The sequence below is a fragment of the Brassica napus genome, chromosome A1 (assembly GCF_020379485.1).
Source record: "Brassica napus cultivar Da-Ae chromosome A1, Da-Ae, whole genome shotgun sequence".
NCBI lineage: Eukaryota > Viridiplantae > Streptophyta > Magnoliopsida > Brassicales > Brassicaceae > Brassica > Brassica napus.
The window spans coordinates 926,181-947,023 of NC_063434.1; the positions used below are offsets into that span (position 1 = coordinate 926,181).

The 20,843-nt window shown below is 35.5% G+C and overlaps 3 protein-coding genes across 3 annotated transcripts; 1 reads left to right on the forward strand and 2 right to left on the reverse strand.

Moving 5' to 3' along the window:
* Positions 1–5,975: 5,975 nt before the first annotated feature.
* Positions 5,976–8,551, forward strand: LOC106439523 (probable LRR receptor-like serine/threonine-protein kinase At4g37250). Its single transcript, XM_013881028.3, has 2 exons — positions 5,976–7,680; positions 7,775–8,551. The coding sequence occupies exons 1-2, from the start codon at positions 6,096–6,098 to the stop codon at positions 8,470–8,472; spliced, it is 2,283 nt and encodes a 760-aa protein (XP_013736482.2). The 5' UTR covers positions 5,976–6,095; the 3' UTR covers positions 8,473–8,551.
* A 407-nt stretch (positions 8,552–8,958) lies between these two features.
* LOC106426828 (cysteine proteinase COT44) lies at positions 8,959–11,041 on the reverse strand. Its single transcript, XM_013867558.3, has 4 exons — positions 10,474–11,041; positions 9,744–9,979; positions 9,515–9,655; positions 8,959–9,425 (listed from the first exon to the last, which is right to left on the reverse strand). The coding sequence occupies exons 1-4, from the start codon at positions 10,973–10,975 to the stop codon at positions 9,180–9,182; spliced, it is 1,125 nt and encodes a 374-aa protein (XP_013723012.2). The 5' UTR covers positions 10,976–11,041; the 3' UTR covers positions 8,959–9,179.
* A 2,620-nt stretch (positions 11,042–13,661) lies between these two features.
* LOC106439348 (beta-1,4-xylosyltransferase IRX14) lies at positions 13,662–16,480 on the reverse strand. The gene is made up of 3 exons (XM_013880808.3): positions 15,591–16,480; positions 14,439–15,002; positions 13,662–14,335 (listed from the first exon to the last, which is right to left on the reverse strand). The coding sequence occupies exons 1-3, from the start codon at positions 16,286–16,288 to the stop codon at positions 14,053–14,055; spliced, it is 1,545 nt and encodes a 514-aa protein (XP_013736262.2). The 5' UTR covers positions 16,289–16,480; the 3' UTR covers positions 13,662–14,052.
* Positions 16,481–20,843: the final 4,363 nt, after the last annotated feature.

Below are 20,843 nucleotides of genomic sequence, written 5' to 3' on the forward strand. Positions count from 1 at the left end.
AACTTTAAATACGCTAGATCACCTCCAATACTAAGTTTTTAATATTTATTATTTTATAATATGTTTAAAACGTTTTTAAGAATTCTGCAATACTCATGTTTTAAAATCATTTTAATCCTTTTTAAGTAGAACATTTTCAATTCATTTCTATTTTAGAGATCTTTATTTTTTAAAAATAAAAATAAAATTTTATTTTGTTGCGACGTTCATATAATAGAAAATTCTATATTTTTCTATAAATAGATGAATACTATATTTATATTTATTTTTATTGTTTATACTATGATAGGAATCTTTAGAATATAAATAGATTGAAAATACTGTGACTGCTTTATTTTTTTCTGCTAGTCTTGTGACAAATTTCTTTTTATCTTTTAAAAGTTACACATGATAACTTCTGCTACTTTCTTTCAATTAGGTTCGCGTGTAAAATGTTATAAACGGTAATTTTGAATTTTGGGATAAACTGAGTAATAATTTAACCTCGATACGCATCAGATTAATCTCACCGGCCACTATTGTTTTTTTACAATCTCTTTCTCTGCGGTCAAAGAAAACAGAGAATCCATCCACACCGGCCACTATTGTTTTTTTACAATCTCTTTCCCCCAAAGTCAGAGCGTCTGTTTTGCATTATTGCTCCGTTGGCAAAAAGGCACGTGGAACACATGCGCACATCATCACATCATCCATTGACACTTGTCGTATGTGTCGCTAAAGATTAGACTGTTCACGATTCCTCATGATTGATTCATGGCAAGAACAAGATGGAAAATTCGCAGTTTGTAATAACCTTGATAAAATACCATTAAACGAGTGATTCTTTACGCTAGTTTCAGTTCAAGACAAGCGTGGCTTATCAATAATGCATCTAAATACCTTATAAAATCGAGATTACATTTTTTTTGTTGTTGGTGAAATTAACGATGCAAACACGAATATAAATAGGATTTTCTTTAACAAATCTCGAATCGAAATTATTAGACACTAGGCGCGCTGGTCTGAATAACGTAACTGGAATAGCACATGAAGTCTAAGCATTATTTGTAACGTTTAATTATGAAATAGCTTCAAATTTGAAATGTTGATATCTTCCAAGATCTGAATGCCAACAAAGTACATTAGAATGATATTTATCGCAATATCTAACGCCGTATGAGTCGTTATCGCCTCACTTTATTTATTTTAGCTTATTTGGTTTACCTTTTTTAGCTACTTTTTATACAAAACCAAACGAAGAATGCTTCGGGTCGAAGTAGCTCATAAAGAACCCCTTATATATTATTCGATATACCAAGGTTAGTGATCCATCATACATCACTGTGCGATACAGATAGTAGACTATCGTTATTATATTAATTGCATCATTGTAGATTCACAAAAGATCAGTTTATTACAGATATATAGTTGTTGCACATTAATGCATCACTAATATCAGCCTATTACCAAAAGTATGGACTTCGTTTAGCGATTCCAAATCGCGTTTCGAATACTTAACTATAGGCAGGGTTTGAGTCTTTCTATTAAAAACAGATCGTAGCTACAATATTTTTTTTACTGAAGTAAATACAATCTTTATTAGTTTTTTAAATGACTGGTTATATTTTCGTGGTATCAAAACAAATTATATAAGGCAAAACATTTTACAAAATCTACAGCGCATGAGACTTGAATAAAAAATAACATCGCACTAGCTATCGACAAAAAAGCATCTCATGTAGCTAAGAATTTTACGACCACTGCTAAACAAATCGTCCACTTACGAAATAGATTATACATAATTTGAGAATAAAGCTGACAATGACATTGTCGAATGTCGTCATTGGCCAAAGCTAACATTCATATAATTAATGAACAATTTACGTTTTTGTTATAAACCATAAACTTTTGTAAGTGCTAGGAATAAGAGTAAATTGGTTATAAAAAAAGGAAAAAGCGAAGAGAAGAGTGTGAGCCGATTTCATGTAAGCTTCTATGTTTGGAGAATGTTCGATTTCTTCCGTTAGCTCTTGTATTGAAACTATTTTGCTCCTTTGGAATAATTCCATTTGTTGGAAAAAAAAATCAGCGTGAGCTCGAAAAGCCCAATGTTGTGGGCAGTTCTTGTTTGGTTACCTGTCATCGTACGTCCTCCCAAGTATATCTACAATTTTCTTCTAATAGATTACACTGAATGGCTATTAGTTTTTTTTTTTGTGTGAAAACTTGGCTATTAGTTAGGGTGTGGTTATAATGTTTCCATTCAGGTTGAGGCTAAAACCACAACATTTTCATGTTTAAAATGAACGATTGGGCCTTTAAGGGCCATATAACATACTTCGGCCCCTAAACGTTTCATTAAGTTGAGCTTAGGGGTGGGCACTTTACCCGATATCCGAAGTGGCACCCGAACCCGATCCGAAAAACCCGAACCGAAATCCGAACCGAAGTAACAAAATACCCGAACGGGTATTGAATAAGGAGAGATTGGATACCCGAATCCGAACGGGTAATACCCGAACCCGAATGGATATCCGAAGATAACCGAACATATGTATAATTAACCTTATATTTCTAGTTTACATCTCTCATTTTATATAAAATATTTATATTGATACTATTCATACTTTAAGTTCATATGATGTACATACAATTACGGAAAAAATGATTTGCTACTCACTTAAAAAATACATGTCAAGTTTTTTATTTCAAAAATTAACAAAAAGTTACATCTAAATTTTTTTTAAAAAATAACTAAATTAATGTCTTTTTAGTTTTAAAATGTTATGTCCAAATCTATTAACCCTTCAATCTATTATAAATAAAAACTTAGTTAACTGAAAGTTATATTTTTAAATACAAGAAACTTGAGAAATGATTTTTTTTTTTTTCAAAATCTAAATATCTGAACCCGATCCAAAATAACCGAATCCGAACTAAAAATACCCGAACCCGACCCGAAATACAGAAATATCCGAACGGGTTCTACACCTCTATACCGAAATACCCGAAAATCCGAAATACCCGACCCGAACCCGAACGGGTACCCGAACGCCCACCCCTAGTTGAGCTCATGCTTAAATTTTTCTTCACTTTGTGTGTGTTTACTTTTACAACGATGTACACTAGTACGAATTCATTATTTTATAGGGTTAACACATGATAGATTTTGAAAAAAATTCAAAATTTATGACAATATTTTTTAATGTATCATGAACTAACATATGATAATAGTTAGAGAGATTTAGAATCTTTATTGTCTCCGTTTTTTTAAAATAATGATTTTAATGAGGTTTGTCCACTGAATTAGAGTATGAAATTTTACTAAATTAATTGATAAAAAATAGAACGACGTTCATTTACCATGAAAGATAGTTTATAATACATTATACAACCGTAAAATATGGTTAGAAATCTTAAAACAACACTAAAAATTATAGACTTCTGTATATTAAACCATTTACCGAAAAGCTTCATATGCTCCCTAAATAGAGGGACGAAGAGAGTTTATTATACTGAAGCCTATAATCTTTAGTGTTATTTTAAAATTTATAACCACATTCTACATTTGTATTAATGTATTCTAAACTTTTTTAAGGTACATGGACATCCTTCTATTGTTCTTTTTAATTAATTTAGTAAAACTTCGTATGCTCCCTAAATCAAGGGACAAATCACAATAAAATCGTTATTCTAAAGAAACAGAAACAACAAAGGTTCAAAACCTCTCTGACAATATTTATATGTTAGTTCATGATACATCTATGCATTAAAACAATATTGTAACTTTTTTGAAATATATGTTATTATTTTTAATCTGCATAAATATATCAAAATTTTGCTTTTTGCAAACGAAATAATGAAATACTACGTTTAGATATCTATAATCTAAATGCAAAAAATGCTCAAAGCCAAACAAAAATAGACTAATATTTAACATATTGAATCCCTAATCTAACTAAAAAAAAGAATCCCCGCTCTAAATTTATTTAGTTAGGAATTTTTCTCAATGTCATTTAATTGTAGTCTTTTAGACTTGGGAATCTTGGGTGCAGTTTCTAAAGTCCGAGCAGAAGATATAATGAAAAATAGTGGCCCACCACAAACTAACAAGGCTGGGTTTGTGGCTTTTACTGTTGGATTCGTTATAATTAAAGACTTAAAGTGTATCTTATCAACTTTTTAAATCTTTTTCAACTTAAACATTGTATTTTATCCAGAAGTGGGTAAAGATCACCTCCAACTTTACAAAAGAAACTGTTTAAAAATAATTAATCGAGAATGAGAAATGAATCGCAAGAGACTAGAATGATGGGTTATGGACCACGTGTGGCACCCTTGAATCCAATTATTGAAACCATATTTACACATTTTGTTTTAGGGATGCCATAAATATAATTTACCCACTTTGTGCTAACACAAAATTTAACATATCCGAAACTTTTAAGATATGTAATGTAGGTATTGAATATTAATGATATTAAATGTAATGTTTGGATATGTTGTAATTTGTTATCGTAAAACAATAAGTTTGAATGGACATAAATTAACATAATTCATACGGGAATTAGGCCAATGGCCAGTTTTCTTTTTCTTTTTTTTTTTCCACAAATGACCAATTTTCCAGTCTTTGCATCTCAATCTATCAATTCTACTTAAAAAAATTATAGATGTATTAAATGATAAATTAGCTGATTTATTTATAAGTTTCAAAAGTTAATTTTAAACTCAGGCAATTCCTTGCTTAAGAAAGCAAATTTAATATATTTGGCAGATAATATGGACTAGTAGACTTTAAGTGCAGCAGTTTTATAATATTTGAATTTGGAGTATTCCATTTTCTCTCCATATAATCCTTTTAGTTTTCTACTTAGAGTCTGACTGGTTCAAACGCAGGGATTGCGGTTGCGGTTGAGGGAGTTTGTGGATGCGGACGGTTGTGGTTTCTAGCGGTTTTAAGAGATTTATACGACTGGTACTGCGGTTAAAAATTGGTGCGTTTGCGGGTGACTTATGACTGGTTAACTACCAAATGCGGTAACAGTCAAATAATAAATTAACAATATTTACATTTACTATAATTATAAAAATATCAAAAATCATAAAATTATAATAAATATAAAATTTATATTTAGAATGTTATAATTTTAATTTTTGAAAATTTATTGAAATTTTTTTTATTATAAAATTTTATAATATTAATTAAAATATAATAGATATATTTTAATATTTTTATAATTTCAATTTTAAATATTTTATTAAATATTTTTACTTTTGTATATATATTTTTTAAAAAAAAAAAAAAAATTTTACTCTCCCGCAACCGCCCGCAGCCGCAAACGCTAGCTGGAGCCAGCTTTTGAATTTATGAGATTCGGAGCGGTTTGAAGCAGTTTAGAGCGATTTGAGTGATTGTTGCAAACCGCCGACAACCGCTACCAACCGCAAAAGATGCGTTTGCGGGTGGTAGCGGGAAAACAAGTCACCCCCTTAATCATATTGCTTGTAGACAATCATAATTTCGTACACATGAAAGCCATCCAGAGAGAAAATAAAGCATCCATAAACAAAATAAATCCCCATAAAAAGGAAGACAGCAGAGACATGGTAACCATATTCTTTAAACAAAAACAGAGCATGCCTTACTTCTAAAAGTAAAATAGAACCAAAACGAGCTATATTGGCCTGGCTGTGTGAACTCTAAACACAGAAGGAATGAGAATCTGTGTATAAAAGTAAAATGAAAACGTTACAACTTTGAGCAAAAACTGTAACTGCAGATTATATAAAGTCTTGTAGCTTACTAATCCTAAGAATCTACTCAGCTTCTTCGGTTCAGTAAAGAAAGAGAGAGAAAAAAGTACAAATATTAGTTGTAAAGGGAACAGATTTTATATAATAAATGAAGAAGACTGCAACAAGAAGTGTGTATTCGTATTGATTATAGAATTTAAAGAAACTCTGCGGTCTTTTTTTCCTGCAGACAGAGACAGAGAGATAGCATTTAGAGAGCAAGAAGGGTAATGTGTTTGGTTACGTGAGCTGTTTCTCTCTATCTTTAACTCTCTTCACACCTTCTCTCTCTCTTATCTCTCTTTCACAACAGTGATGAAGCCATGAAAATGCAATTAATTACAGCTTTCTTCTTCTTCTTCTTTCTCTGCTTTGTTTTGGGCTCCTCCGGTTTAAACTCTGATGGATTGCTTTTGATGAACTTTAAGTCCTCTGTCCTCGTTGATCCTCTCTCTCTCTTACAGACATGGAACTACAGCCACGAGACTCCATGTTCTTGGAGAGGAGTCTCTTGCAACAACGACTCCAAAGTCATCAACTTGTCTCTCCCCAACTCTCACCTCTTGGGCTCGATCCATTCCGATTTGGGCTCTCTCCGCTCCCTCCAAAGCCTTGACCTTTCCAACAACTCCTTCAACGGGCCGTTACCCGTTTCGCTTTTCAACGGAACGGAGCTCCGGTCACTCGACCTCTCCGGTAACATGATCTCCGGCGAAGTCCCTGCCTCGATCGGCGATCTTCACAGCCTCCAAACGCTTAACCTCTCGGACAATGCCTTGGCGGGAAAGTTACCAGCTAACTTGGTGACGCTTAGAAACTTAACGGCGGTTTCGCTGCGGAGCAACTACTTCTCCGGCGAGATTCCCGGCGGGTGGAGAGACGTTCAGTTTCTAGACTTGTCGTCGAATCTGATCAACGGCTCGCTACCGCCGGACTTCGGCGGAAATAGTCTCCGTTACTTGAACGTCTCGTTCAACCAAATCTCCGGCGAAATACCGCCGGAGATCGGTGCTAATTTCCCCATTAACGCCACCGTTGATCTCTCCTTCAACAACTTAACCGGTTCAATCCCTGATTCTCCGGTTTTCCTTAACCAGAAATCAATTTTCTTTTCAGGAAACCCGGGTCTATGCGGCGACCCGTGTCCCATCTCGTCTTCACCGTCAACCATCTCCGACGCCGATTCACCGACGTCGACGCCGGCGATCGCCGCCATACCGAACACAATCAGCTCAAACCCGGTTACCAATCCAACAACGCAACAAACGAACCGGACTCCCCGAACCGGTTTACGTCCAGTAGTCATAACCGGGATCGTCATCGGAGATATCGCCGGTATCGGAATCCTCGCCGTGATCTTCCTTTACATCTACAGACGCAAGAAGAACATTGCTAACAACAACAACGACAAGCAACGAGAAGAGACAACAGATACGATTACGTTATCACCATCTTCTTCTTCTTCTTCCTCACCAGACGAGTCAAGAAGATTCACGAAATGGTCGTGTCTACGTAAAGACCCCGAAACGACGCCGTCTGACGAAGAAAGCGGTTACAATGCGGATCAACGGTCGAGAGATAGCGAAGGGACGTTAGTGACCGTTGATGGAGAGAAGGAGATGGAGATCGAGACTCTGCTCAAGGCCTCTGCTTATATTCTAGGCGCCAGGGGGTCGAGTATAATGTATAAAGCCGTTCTCGAAGACGGTACGGTTTACGCGGTTCGTCGGTTAGGTGAGACCGGTTTGACTCAGCGCCGGTTTAAGGATTTCGAGTCGAATATTCGCGCGATTGGGAAGCTGGTTCACCCGAATTTGGTTAGACTCCGTGGGTTCTATTGGGGTATAGACGAGAAGCTGGTTATTTACGATTTTGTCCCTAACGGCAGCCTCGTTAACCCCCGTTACCGTGAGTTTTATAACGTTTCGTCGTTTGCTAAAATACGCTTTTTTTTTTGAACAACTCTAAAATACGCTTAAGTTCCATTGTATTTGATGAGCAGGGAAAGGAGGTGGGGCTTCTTCGCCGTATCATCTACCGTGGGAAACTCGGCTTAAGATAGCAAGAGGCATAGCACGTGGGCTAGCTTATCTCCACGAGAAGAAGCATGTGCATGGGAACTTGAAGCCCAGTAGTGTATTATTGGGCCACGACACGGAGCCCAGAATCGGTGATTTAGGACTCGAGAGGCTTCTCACTGGTGAAACAAGCTACAGCCGAGCTGGTGGGTCTTCTAGGATCTTTGGTAGCAAGCGTTCAAGGGGGTCTTCACTGGACTTCTCGTCCATCGGGCCCACGCCAAGCCCGAGTCCTAGCTCGTTGGGCCCGTTGTCGCCTTACTGCGCACCGGAGTCTTTCCGGAGCCTTAAACCGAGCCCAAAATGGGACGTTTTTGGGTTCGGAATGATCTTACTAGAGCTTCTCACGGGGAAGGTCCTTTCAGCTGAAGAGGTTGGGCTTGGAATCGGACTGACAGTAGAGGATGGACACCATGCACTGAGGATGGTCGACGTGACGATTCGCGGTGAGTTGCTTGGCAAAGAAGACTTTCTCCTCGGTTGTTTGAAGTTGGGATATAACTGTGCGTCTCCTATTCCTCAGAAGAGACCAACCATGAAGGAGTCGTTGGCTGTTCTTGAAAGATTCACTCCTAGCTCTGATGTTGTTAAGTCTCCCTCGTTCCACTACATGAATCACTAATTAATGTTGTTTTTTAGTTTATTTGATCTCATTGCTAACTTGTTTCAGTGTATAAAAACCTTAAAGTTCGAATGTGTTTTTTCTCCACAAAATCCCATTATTACATTAATAGTCCAATAAGTATTGTTCAGTTAATTAAGACCAGTGATTCATTGTAAAAACGTTTTTTTTTTTGTTTTGAATCCAATTTAACATTCAAAAAAAAGAAAGAAAAAAAAGTAAGCTTTGTTCCTCAGGTCAGAAAACTCTTATCAAATGTTCAAATATGTTGTGAATTACATATTGGCAATGAATAAACAGTTTATGAATGCTTAGTTTTATTGATTTTGAGTACTTTTTTTTCTTTAAATTTTGCATCTATGTTTCTTTTCTTGCCTCAGACAGATGTTTCTCATCCTTTATAACATCTTTGTCTTGGCTACCTAATCTGTTAACTGAACTCACTTTACCCTGTTACATCTTTCTTTGTCCTAGCGAAACCAATGCTGTTGAGAAATATATCATTTTATTATATTTCTCTTAATACATAATCAAGCCAAAGCAAATATTCTTTGAATGAAATGATATTGACCAACATAGAGATTTATACAGATTAAATCCCTATGGTGAATCAATTTTTTCGAAATACTATACATACAAACAATAATACAAGATTAATTTAACTTATAACAATCCCAATTTGATTATTGAGTTTCTTTTTGTTAACTTCAAACACTGCTGGTTCCACGAACCGGGTTTGGGCTGTACTTAACCGGATACGAGGCTTCAATCGCAATCCCACACTTACCGGATTTGGACGCCACGTTTCTCTCCATCCTAATGTAACCATCCTCTCCCCAGCTTGTACCCCAAGAGTTACGTACATTCCAATAGTCAACACCGTTCTCTGATCCATAACCAACCGCCACAACAGCGTGATCCATAGTCGTACCACACTTTCCAGTGAAGATCCCCTGCCAACAAAAACCAAACCGGTTATTCATAATCCAAAACCTGGTTTGATAACCCCTCTCCACGGTTTATTTAAGGTTGGTTCGCTTACAGATTGGTAATGTTGGAAAGCTCTTCCACCAGCATCAATAGCAACACTCACAGGCTGGTATGAAACTGCTCTCTTCAACGCGGTTTCATCTTTACTAGGAACATCTTCGTATCCATCGATAGTTACAACTCTTGAATTCTTCTGCAAACACGAAAGAATCAGATTCTTCAGTTACCTTACAGTGAAAAAAACAGTGTTGCTCTGTTTACTCTGTTTTTCTTTTCCTTACAAGTAAAGAGTTGCATTTGCCATTGGTTCCGTGGTAAGGATAGTCTTGCTCGGTGTTTAATCCGCCGTTTTTCATTATGAATTGAAAAGCATAATCCATTAGACCGCCGTTACAGCCTTGGTTGTACGATTTGTCGCAGTCGACAAGTTCTTGTTCGGACAGAGATATGAGTTCTCCTGTTACGATCTTGTTTATACCTTCTACTGCTGCAGCTGTTGAAAACGCCCAACAACTTCCTGTTGTCGATTAACAAACAATAAACAAATGTTAAGATCAATACTCAATACACAACATCATGTGTTAGTTTTAAGATGAAACAATATCCCTTGTAAATTTAAACACAAAAGCTAGAAGACTATCTACGTTGTTAAAACTTATAATAAAGTTAATGGAAGCTTACTCCTAGAAGAGAAAGTTGACACTATACCATCTAATACATGGCCGAATCAAAATTATACGGGCCATGGTCAAAATGTTAAGTACAAAGTTAGTTTGTATATTAATATTGGACTTCAGATTAATGAATTTATTTAGTGTTAAAAAAACTTACTTCTATATATATATATATTTTTTTTTTTAAACAAAAAAGCAGCTTATAAATTTTGTTAAATTTGTCCAAAAAGAAAAATAATTTTTTTGTTAAGTCTAGGGAACTTTTACAAATTTATATGTGAAGCATGTTTAAATATTGACGCTAAATACTCAAATATCGTTATAGATTAGTAATTACCGCAAGTTCCTTGGTCTTTAATGGCATTAACGGCTCCTTTCTGTCTCCAGTCAACCGTCTCCGGAACCTCCACGTCGTTTACTGCGGCTGAGTATTTCATGTTAACGTTCTTGGCCTTAGTGATGCGGCGGACAGGCTCGGTTCTTGCCCCGAGGTATAAACTCCGGTACTCATCGTTAGTGAGATCAGCGAATATGGTTAGACCAAGCTTGTACGTAGCGTTCTTGTTGTTCTCGTTGTGTAGATCGATGAATCTGAGGTTGTCTTTGAAAATATTGAATCTTTCATCTTGTTGGTTGATAATACCGTTGCTGTTGATGTTACTTTTCCCGTGCTCCAGGGACCATTTTAAGTAGATGGACATCACTTCTTCATCGGTTCTCCACGACCGGTCAGATGGAAGACTGAGATGGTTGTCATTGATGATGGACTCATCACTGGAGGCTAATGAAATGACGACGTAGAAGAGAAGTAAGGAGAGGATTTTTGGTGACGAAGCCATATTGTATGTTTGTTTGGTTGGTTTTCTAGTTTGGATAGTTGGAATGGCTTGATTTTTTGAGGAATGAGAATGTGGAACTATTTATAACCAAAGTTTGGGTATTTTAATATTTCAAGTTGGTAAGCTTTTCTATTATAATAAAAAGTAATAATGAGCATGCAAGATAGTGGACGTTTCAAATGGATTTTTGGCCGAAATATCAATGAAATTAATTATTAAAACATAATATCTTCAATTTTCCACTCAAAAATATTGTGTGCAATAATAGACCGGGAGATATCTATGTTTGATTTTAAAAATAAGAATTTTATTAACTGTAGAAATAAGTATTTTATACGGATAGAATAAAAAATTACAATTAAAAAAAAGAATAAAAAATTACAATTCACTGATCTAAAAAATATAAAATAGTTTTATTTGGTGTAAATATAAATATACATAAAATAGTTTTACTCAAATACAACATCGTAGTATCCTACCATGCTTAAATACAATTCAAACTCAAAGATCTACGGGGTTCAAACCATTCGTCTGTAATTTCTCTTTGCTTTTCGAGATGGGTGTCGCATAAATATATTCAAAGGGTGTCATGGCTTACGACTTATGCAGTTATTGTTCATTCAGATATATTGAATTCTGTATATCAGCAAATGTGTCATACGTAACATTTATTTTTCAAGCGATTAGAACCATATCGTAAGCCGTTTATTTTTGACTTTAAAACGTCATTAGTATATAGCGAAACAAACAATTCGCTCCTAACCGCGTCAGTTTTTTTGGCTACCGACCACATATCATCAGAGTCGCAAATAGTGAGCTTTTTAGTTCCGAACACATGGGAACGTGAATACCATTAAATCTTTCAGTGATTCGATGCAGCATGATGTCACTGAGGATCAACTTTTTACAAAATAGCTGCATCTTTTTAGTGTGATTATTTCTTTACGTCGAAGCTAATAGGATTAGTAGTTAGATATGTATTTGTAAGTTGTACACTTAAATACACAGACATGCATAGTGACAGTTATGATTTGAGAGCCGTATAAATAGGTATGAATGTCTGTGAATTTCTGAATCTACGTTACATCAATTTCCAGTATATGTATTGGACGAACGAAGCTACAAAACAATGAATACAATTGGAAGATCAGTCGCTACTGACTAGAAAAAGTTTAATGAGGTATGGGAAAACCTATCTAGAAAATTTGCTTAAAGATATATAGAAATACTGTATTTTAATAAAAAAAAAAGATATATAGAAATATCATATGATGATCACTGTTAGAAATATAATATTTTTACATTCTATATATAGACCACGAGAAGATATGGTTTTATTTTTCTGGTGAGTGGAAAATTATCTATTTTATCAAAACGAAAAAAAAATTGTTTACATTATGGTTCAAAAGTGTAGTCTGATTTTTTATCGTTTGCGACGTCTATCAAGTGTGGTCTTCTTTGATAGTTTTTTTTTTCTTTTTTTCTAAAATCTTCTTTGATAGTTGATGATATAATATATCTGCAGAGCTCTGTATGTATATATAATATATATATTAACAAAAATGCTGAAGATTCATATAGAAGAATCTTGAATGAATGGGTGGACGCGATGTTCCCATTTCACGGCAGATCCTCCTATCACGAGGCGGCGCCCCATCCTGACCGTTGCATTTGATCCTTTTTCCATACGATTATACTTTAAAAGTAATTTTATCTACAAGAAAAATGGTGATTGGAGGAAATGGGAGGCAAAGAGGTGTCTTTAACCAAGCTTCAATCTGAAGTGGTGGCTTTTGATAAGGTTTAAGAAACACAAGTGCCTCGCTAGTGTTTCTGACATGGTACAACTAAAGGTGACCGTTTCTGTTTTATAATTCTGTTTGGTTTTTGATATCATTTTTTATGGGCAGCTAAGCTACGAAGCATGGGAGTTTCACCGACTGTTTGGTTTTCATTTAAGAAACTGAACTAATACTGTTCCAAAGAAGTGTTTAAAATCGCATAATATAATTTTTTATTTAATTAAAAGTACAAATACAAATAGGATATTTTGGTTAATTTTACTTCCATCCGTTTTGATTACCCCATATTAAGTAGTAAAGCCAAAATTCATACTATTAGATATGTTAGGTTTACTCTAGTCAGCTGATTAAATTTTGGTTCACTAATGGGTTTAACATCTTGTATTTCCTGTCTAAAATTCAAACTAGTTAAATAAGTGAAGCAAAAAAACATCTAAATATCTATTAAAACATCTAAATAAACCTAATCCGAAGAAAATAGAGGTTGAAAACGTAATAAAATCCCATAATTAGAAGAAACCCTAACTCAATCCTATTTATAGTGGTCAAAGTACATACCTATAGGCTATGACCGCAGTGTACTAAGAAAAAATCTAATAGAGTGGGGGAAAAGTGGTTAAAGAAGACATGTGATGTTCTGACAAAACCGCCCAATCCTCAATTATTTCAGTTATGAATCTGTTTTCAGTCTTTGTCTCAACTTTCACAAAAGAATGATTCTGTTTTGTATTTACTTTCTTCACAATTCTTTTTCACGAAGGTATCTTTTCCAATGTCTTCATCTCCAATATTTCTTTAGAAAATACTATATAAATACATATGTATTGTTTCCTTATGAAGAGTAAATTGAGGCTTTGAACTTTTAGGTCCATAGTGTGGATTCATTGGGGGATAAAACAGAAATGGATTGAGAAATATGCTTACAAAAGAAACTATACAACCCAAAGTTTTTGTTTCTAAGCCTTTTTTTGCAACTTCAAGAACAATGAAACAAACAATTCTTTGTTACTAATACAGATAAGTTTTTATAAAGACCAAAAGAAAGATATATCGAAAATAAACGAATGATCATCATTTCCCCTAAAAACCCGTATACCCTTTTGTTGTGGGAGCTCCATCATCATAAATCTAAGCCTTTGTTCTTGCTTCCTCTCCGTTGATTCTTACTATTTGCGGTATCTGGAGGAGAATAAGATGATCTCTTGACATTTCTCTAAAAAACTTTGGCAAACAAATGAATGATAATAAAATAGTAGAAATGATCTTTCTTCTTCCTCAGTTTCTTTCTTGATGATGTTTAGTGGAGGAAGAAACTTGTGTTGCTGTATCTGTTGGTTTAGCTTCGTGTTTATTTCTCTTACTTCTCCGTTTCGGTTTTCTGACTTTGCTAGAACGTTGCTGTTGCTGCTGCTGGTGCTTCGGTATCACCACCACATTGTTGTTGCCTTGGGATAATGACATTTGATCTTTCTTTTTAGTAGGTGGCTCAGGTGGAACATCTGGCCATGGCGTTCGTTTAGCCGCCACTGTGATTTCTAACGGAGGATCAATCACCCATCTGCACTCATATAACAAAAACAGAACCAAACATCACTAACTAACTCCTAGTTTGAACATTGAACTAATTAGTTAATATCTTGAGAGCAAAAGAAGGTATATACCCGGGAGGGAACTTGCTATCAGCGCGAGCTTCAACACGAAGCCACCAAAGCAGAACCTGTCTTCCACAGCTTCCAAGAGGCTCAACCATCGAAGGATCATTCAACAGAGACAAAGGACTCTCCACGCCTTCGTTCTCGTTCAACAACCCAAACTCCTTAACCCACTCCGGCTTACTCTCAGCCTCATCCCAAAGAATCCTCGAGTTCAACACAAACCCACACCACTCCAGCTTCCGCGGCAAAACCGCAGCTACATCGTCTATATAAACCGCACTCTTCCCCGCGTATGGCAACGTATTGAAAACATGCCAACCGATCAGCTTATCGGTCGCGTTACACGCAGGACCTTGTACTGGTAACGAAGAGCTCTCTTCTTCCTCCATCTCTCTTCTCTTATCCATCGACATAACCATCTCTTCCGCATTCCCCGAATGCGCCAAGATTCCAACGGAAACAGCACCAAACCACTTCACGTTCTGAATCTCATCGAAAAACTCCATACTATGCATGTTACTATCATCCGCAAACATCACAACCCCATCAAGCTTCTCTTCCTTCACAACTCTGTTCACATCAAAAAACAAATTATCACTTTCACTTCTAACAAATTATTAGGGATAAAATATCCCACTTAAATTCAAAAAGACTGTAACTAATATATAAAAAGTCAAGGCCAGTCCAGTTACCACCAGCTGATTTTAAGTTGGAAGACTATAATAAATCCGAATCTAATATAGTATCAGAGTCTAGAACTTAAATAATCCTAAACCCCTAATTAACATAACCCTCTACCGTCGTACTAAACTTTCTCGACAGAGTATAAATATTTTAAAGTTTCAAGATTTCTAGTCGATAAGAATTATCATTTATCACCTAATTAACATAAACCCTCTCGACCGGGTGTAACTGTCATACTAAACTCATCACCTAATTAACATAAACCCTCTTGACCTCTATCACCTAATTAACATAAACCCTCTCGATCAGGTGTAAGTGTCATACTAAACTCTCTTTAACCGAATATAAATGTCTTAAAGTTCTAAAATTTCCAGGCCTAAAAGAGCAATCATTTTATCCTAATTAGTTTTAAGTTGGAAGTTAATAATAAACCTGAATCTAATACAAATCAAACAAAAGCATTAAGACTCGCACCTCAAAGCTCGAAGTCTCATCAAAACCTCAACTTTCCCACGATCCTCCCAAGTGTTAGGCATCCTCTGATCAAACCCCACGTGGATCACCCTCACCCCCGACTTAGCAACAATCGAAGCCGTCTCGTTACTCACACCCCCAGCTTCCACCACGATCCAAACGACATCGTACGGCACTAGCATCAGCGAATGCATCACCCCGTTCAAATGCAGCGCCTGGAAAGTCCTCACGTAAGTCGGCGTCACGGCGATCACCGTCCTGCTCCCCTTCGCGCCGGCGCCGAACACCGCCTTCTGCTCCCTCTGCACCCTCTCGATGATCCGGTGCGCCTTCATCACCTCCACGGGATCCGGATGCGGCCAGGGGCGGATCAGGATCCCGTGCCTCCCCACGACGACGCGCGACGACGAGGTCTTCGCCTCCGCCGTGGTGGCGTTGGATGGAGTAAGATCGATTCGCGGCGGTGGTAAGTCGGGGCGGAAGGGAGGAGAGTAGAGGTTTGTTGTGGGAGTGGAGACGAGGAAGAAGAAGACTAATCTGGAGAATCTGAAGCCGAGGAGGAGGCTTATCAAGCAGCAGAGGCAGTGCAGGACGAGCCAGAAGACGGCGAGGAACGACTTCGAGGGGGCGTCGACGGAGGAATCTAACGGAGATCTGCGGCGGTTTAAGTAGCTTTGATGCAGAGCAGAGAGCTTCATCGTCGTTGACTTCTTTCCTTCCTTCTTCAGCTTTAGCTTCTTCCTTATGAAAAGATCTGATTAGGATTACTTTAACCTCAAGATTTTTAAATCAGTTCGGTTATCGCTTTCTTCTTGCTTGCTTGCTCTCTCCCACCATCTGATTATGCTTCGATGCAACGCCATCGGAAGAAACTCTAGCTGAGGAAAACGACAACGGTGGACAGGTGTCGGTTTGTTACTGGGTGGTTGTAGCTTTTATTACTCTCCCTAATTGAGTAAAATTAGGGTCTGTTTATGATTTTCTGGTTTTTTTTTAAACATTATTAAATGCTGTTTTTAATGTGTTTTGTTTTTTTTTCACGAATATAAATGGTTGTGGTTAATGACCATTTAAAAAGTGATTACTCACGGATTTGGTAAAATTTGATTAAAATGATTGATTACGGTTTTTGTTTACTGGGCCGTTAGGAAAAGGCCCATGATAATGACATACGAACCATGTTTGGTGGGGGTTAAACAGGAGTCAGTTTGTTGCACACGGTTTGGAGGATTTTGGTTAAGGAATGGCTAAACCGGTTTGGTGCGGTCGGGGGTTTACAGATTGATATCTGTTCGTTTTCACTTGCATACAAAGCATAAGCATGACAACTCTGCGCTACCAATGCTCCTCCTCAAGTCTTTAGGCTAAGTTTGGATTAGGTAGACGACATGTTAAAAAGAGTACATTTCTATTATCTTTTTTCTTCAAAATATTAACTACAGTTAATCCAACTTTGGATTCGGATAATAATACAATAACAACAGTAGTATAGAGTATTAAGCTAACTGCTAAGTGCCATGCTACTGCTATGTATAATTTTTTCTCTTTAAATCTTTTTTTTTTTTTTTTTTTTGGGCAACTGAAGATTATAATATAAAGCAGGAAGGTTTAGGAAATTCAAGAGCTTGGGCTTGGGCCAGAATGAAGACAAGCCTTGGCATATAAGTCCGCAGGCCCATTTATTCTCTTTAAATCTATAATTTGACTGGGCCAGATTTGTTATCGAAGGTCATGATTACAGTAGAGAAAATATCACCCATAGTGAGCCTACTAACATTCTCAGGTTGTTCATATTGGGCCAACATGTATAATAGATTTATCCAGATTGTAGCTAATAAGTAATAGCCTATAATCATTACATAATATGGACATGCAAATACTTTCAACTCATATAAATATGAACACTTTTCTGTTGATCCATGATAGGCCTATTAACTATTTCCATTTGTTGTTATTGGCCCAACATCTATACAAGATTTGTCCAAGATTGTAGAGTTAGTTAATAAAAACCTATAATCACTAAATAATATTGATATGAAAATACTATCAACTCATATAAGTGTTGATATTTTCAAGCAATAAACCTGATTTGTTATGCAGTTTATGTAACAATCCACAGCTTGTTTTCAGCTATATTTTCATTTAAACATGATCTTTGACTATAGAGCGTTGAGTTACAGAACCAGACAATAACTAACTCGAACGTTTTCAAAAATGTAGAAAATCAGGGGATCAAATATGATCTTGCAGTATCCTGATTAGAAGAAAGATAATCTTATTTTATCATATGTTTCAGAAGGGACATAAAGATAAACTTGTTTAAAAAATCAAGTTAGAGATGGTATTGAGTTTCATATTCATAGAAATACAATGCAGGTGTATAAACAAGTCAATAATTGAATTTCAATAATGCAGTTACGTTGTCGCATGTAATAAGTCAAGTAGTGAAACGCCGAATAACGAGATTTTGGACAATATAAATGTACTTTACCTACGATCTTGACAAATGCAGCTACACCACCCACAGCACCTCACGAGTCTTATTAATTTTCACATGTGTCCTTTGACCTTCAAAGCACAATTATTACAATTACATATCCTGAAAGAACGGACTGTACATAAATCGACTTTTTGTGTTTCTACATTCTGATTACATCATTACAATATTACTCTCTAGTAGTATGAGTTATAACTAAAAATGCATACTAATTAACAATGATAACCATCATTGTAGAGACCCACTAGAAGCAGTGTATGCACTTGTAAGCATTTCACTTTTTCTACGCATTAACGTATATTGCGACCGACGCATATCTATATAATAAAACTGATCACATTTAAATATTTTTTTGAAGCCACATAAATACATTTTGCCTTGGCTGAAATATTTGTGTATATACTATTTTTTGAAACCACATAAATAAAATAAATTATCAACTACAATCATTATGTTCATCTAGATAACCGAGGCAAATTGCTTAAGCATACATGTGTATATACTAAATAGCATACGCATACAGGTTCTATAATATGAATCCAAATTGAGAGAAATGACAAAAGTGTCCTTTTAAATTTCAAAATACATCGTACGAATTTATGGATCCACTATATATGTCTACGTCTATAACGAATTTATCATGGTTTAATACGACGAATTGTGCAAGATCAATAAGGTATGGTAAAGTAGATATGTTTGTGGTCAATTATCGAGGGTTTGCTGCTGTTGTATGTCCTCCCAAAAGACTAAAGTTTTGAAATTTGGATAAATGGCATGTTCATGAGCCAACCAGTTCACAGCTAATCCCCACTGCATTATTATATAAGAAATACGCTTGATTCTAGCAAGAATTGTGATATGAAAGCAACTGTTGACTATTCACTAGCATCCAAATTAAAAGAAAATGGTAATATGATGTCGATATAATAAACTATAGAAATGTCATAATCTTTGTAAATATTGTAGATGAAGACATTAGCATTTTAGTGTAACAAGGATAAGGGATAAATCCGGATGACTTTGAGCAGTTAAAGGAGTTGTCAAGCCTGGACTTTATTTATATTATTATTATTATTCTATTAAGTAAACACAAATTATTATGTTTTTTTTGTATTTGAGCTATTAATATGTTTTGGTGTAATATTATATTTTTTTTTCAGAAGTAGTCGGATATATAATATAGCTGCAAAAGATTCATGTAAGGTATAAAATATAGCTATAATTCCGCAGTTATAATTAACAAAACGAATCAATACACAAAATGTTAAAATCAATGTGTTGTATATGATATGATTGGTCCATAAAAATAGGAGAATTATAAATCAATAAAAACGTAAGAAACGAGAGAAAAATAAGAAGAAGCCAAAAGAATCATCAGACATAATACATCACTCTTTTTCGGCAATAAACAATTATACGTGGCAGATTATAAAATATGTAAACAGAATTATGTAAATTGTGCAAAACTTTACGACTGTGGTGAGGATATACTTTGTTGTAATGTTGTTTATCTACTTTATGGCCGAAACATGTCTTATAACTAGTCATAAATTAGTTATACAGAAGTAAAGTTAAAATACCATAGGAATCTCAATAAATACGGATCAATTTGTGTAAAACAAAAACTTAAGTTTGAAGCAGAATGAAGAATAAATCAGAAAACATATAATATGTTTTCAGGTGGTCCTGGACAAACTATAAGTAAACGAAGAAGTGAAAGTATACAAGAATAACGTTGTATCCGAACGTAAGTAGGTCATAAGCTCAGAGATGCACTGTTTAGCGTTGTCGGATCCCAATTGAAGTTTTGTCTGTCATCAGATTGTAAAAGCCTATAAGGTTATGTATATACATGAACTAATAGTTTTCTACTAAAAATGTTTTGTTATAAAATGCTTTTGAACACTGTTGGTCACGGTTATGGAATAATACTAGCACAAGTATGTTCTTGTGAGGTACATAATTGCTTTATATCCAAACTAAAACCATTACGATTTGCGTTTGTCATGACCTCAGTGTCGGTCACATAATATTTACGTACTATCTGGACCTACGCGTACGTCTTTTATTGGAAAAATCCCGCATGAATCACTTTCTTCTTATTGGATTTTCTGGACAAGAATCAAAGCTATTTATGACATACTCACACTTAAAAACGCTTTTGCTGCCTTATTGACTTAAGAATTACAATATATGCAGAGGCAAATTTGCTGTAAAATACTAAAACTGAGAAAATTCAACCTGTTTACAGAATCTACGATTTAAAAATAATAATCTTTGACGACAAAATATACAAATAAATAACACACAAACACACATGGTTCCAATAGAACAGCAGATCTACAACGCATTCAAGTTCTCAATAATATGAAACTGACTGTAGAATATTTTTGATTAGTTTGCTGCGATAATGTTCAGGCATAAATATTAACTATTGTTGATGTGTGGAGTGTGGTGTGGCTCGAGCATTAGACTCCAGAGGCACTTTCACTATCTCCAAATAATTAGTTGCCATTTCAAATATTTGGTGAAGTGTAAAAGATGGACTCTCTGAGTTACAATTGTGGCCTTAAATCCATCGGAAAATGAAGATATTTAGAAGGCCATTATACGATAATAAAGTATATCGCTCGCAATTGCGTGGATGGGAACGTCTATTTCCAAACACCATACAATGTCCACCGACCACCGACTAAAATTTTTTTTTTTATTTCGATGTTTAAAATATTCTGTTATTATAACAATTTTTGTAGAGC

Excerpts from the sequence above, each read along its gene's own strand:
- LOC106439523 (XM_013881028.3), top strand. The coding sequence starts at position 6,096 with ATGAAAATGCAATTAATTACAGCTTTCTTCTTCTTCTTCTTTCTCTGC. Across the intron at positions 7,681-7,774 it reads CCTCGTTAACCCCCGTTACC|GGAAAGGAGGTGGGGCTTCT; the intron begins GTGAGTTTTATA and ends TTTGATGAGCAG.
- LOC106426828 (XM_013867558.3), bottom strand. The coding sequence starts at position 10,975 with ATGGCTTCGTCACCAAAAATCCTCTCCTTACTTCTCTTCTACGTCGTC. Across the intron at positions 9,980-10,473 it reads TAAAGACCAAGGAACTTGCG|GAAGTTGTTGGGCGTTTTCA; the intron begins GTAATTACTAAT and ends AATCGACAACAG. Across the intron at positions 9,426-9,514 it reads CTTTCCAACATTACCAATCT|GGGATCTTCACTGGAAAGTG; the intron begins GTAAGCGAACCA and ends TTTTGTTGGCAG.
- LOC106439348 (XM_013880808.3), bottom strand. The coding sequence starts at position 16,288 with ATGAAGCTCTCTGCTCTGCATCAAAGCTACTTAAACCGCCGCAGATCT. Across the intron at positions 15,003-15,590 it reads ATGAGACTTCGAGCTTTGAG|AGTTGTGAAGGAAGAGAAGC; the intron begins GTGCGAGTCTTA and ends TGATGTGAACAG. Across the intron at positions 14,336-14,438 it reads GATAGCAAGTTCCCTCCCGG|ATGGGTGATTGATCCTCCGT; the intron begins GTATATACCTTC and ends ATATGAGTGCAG.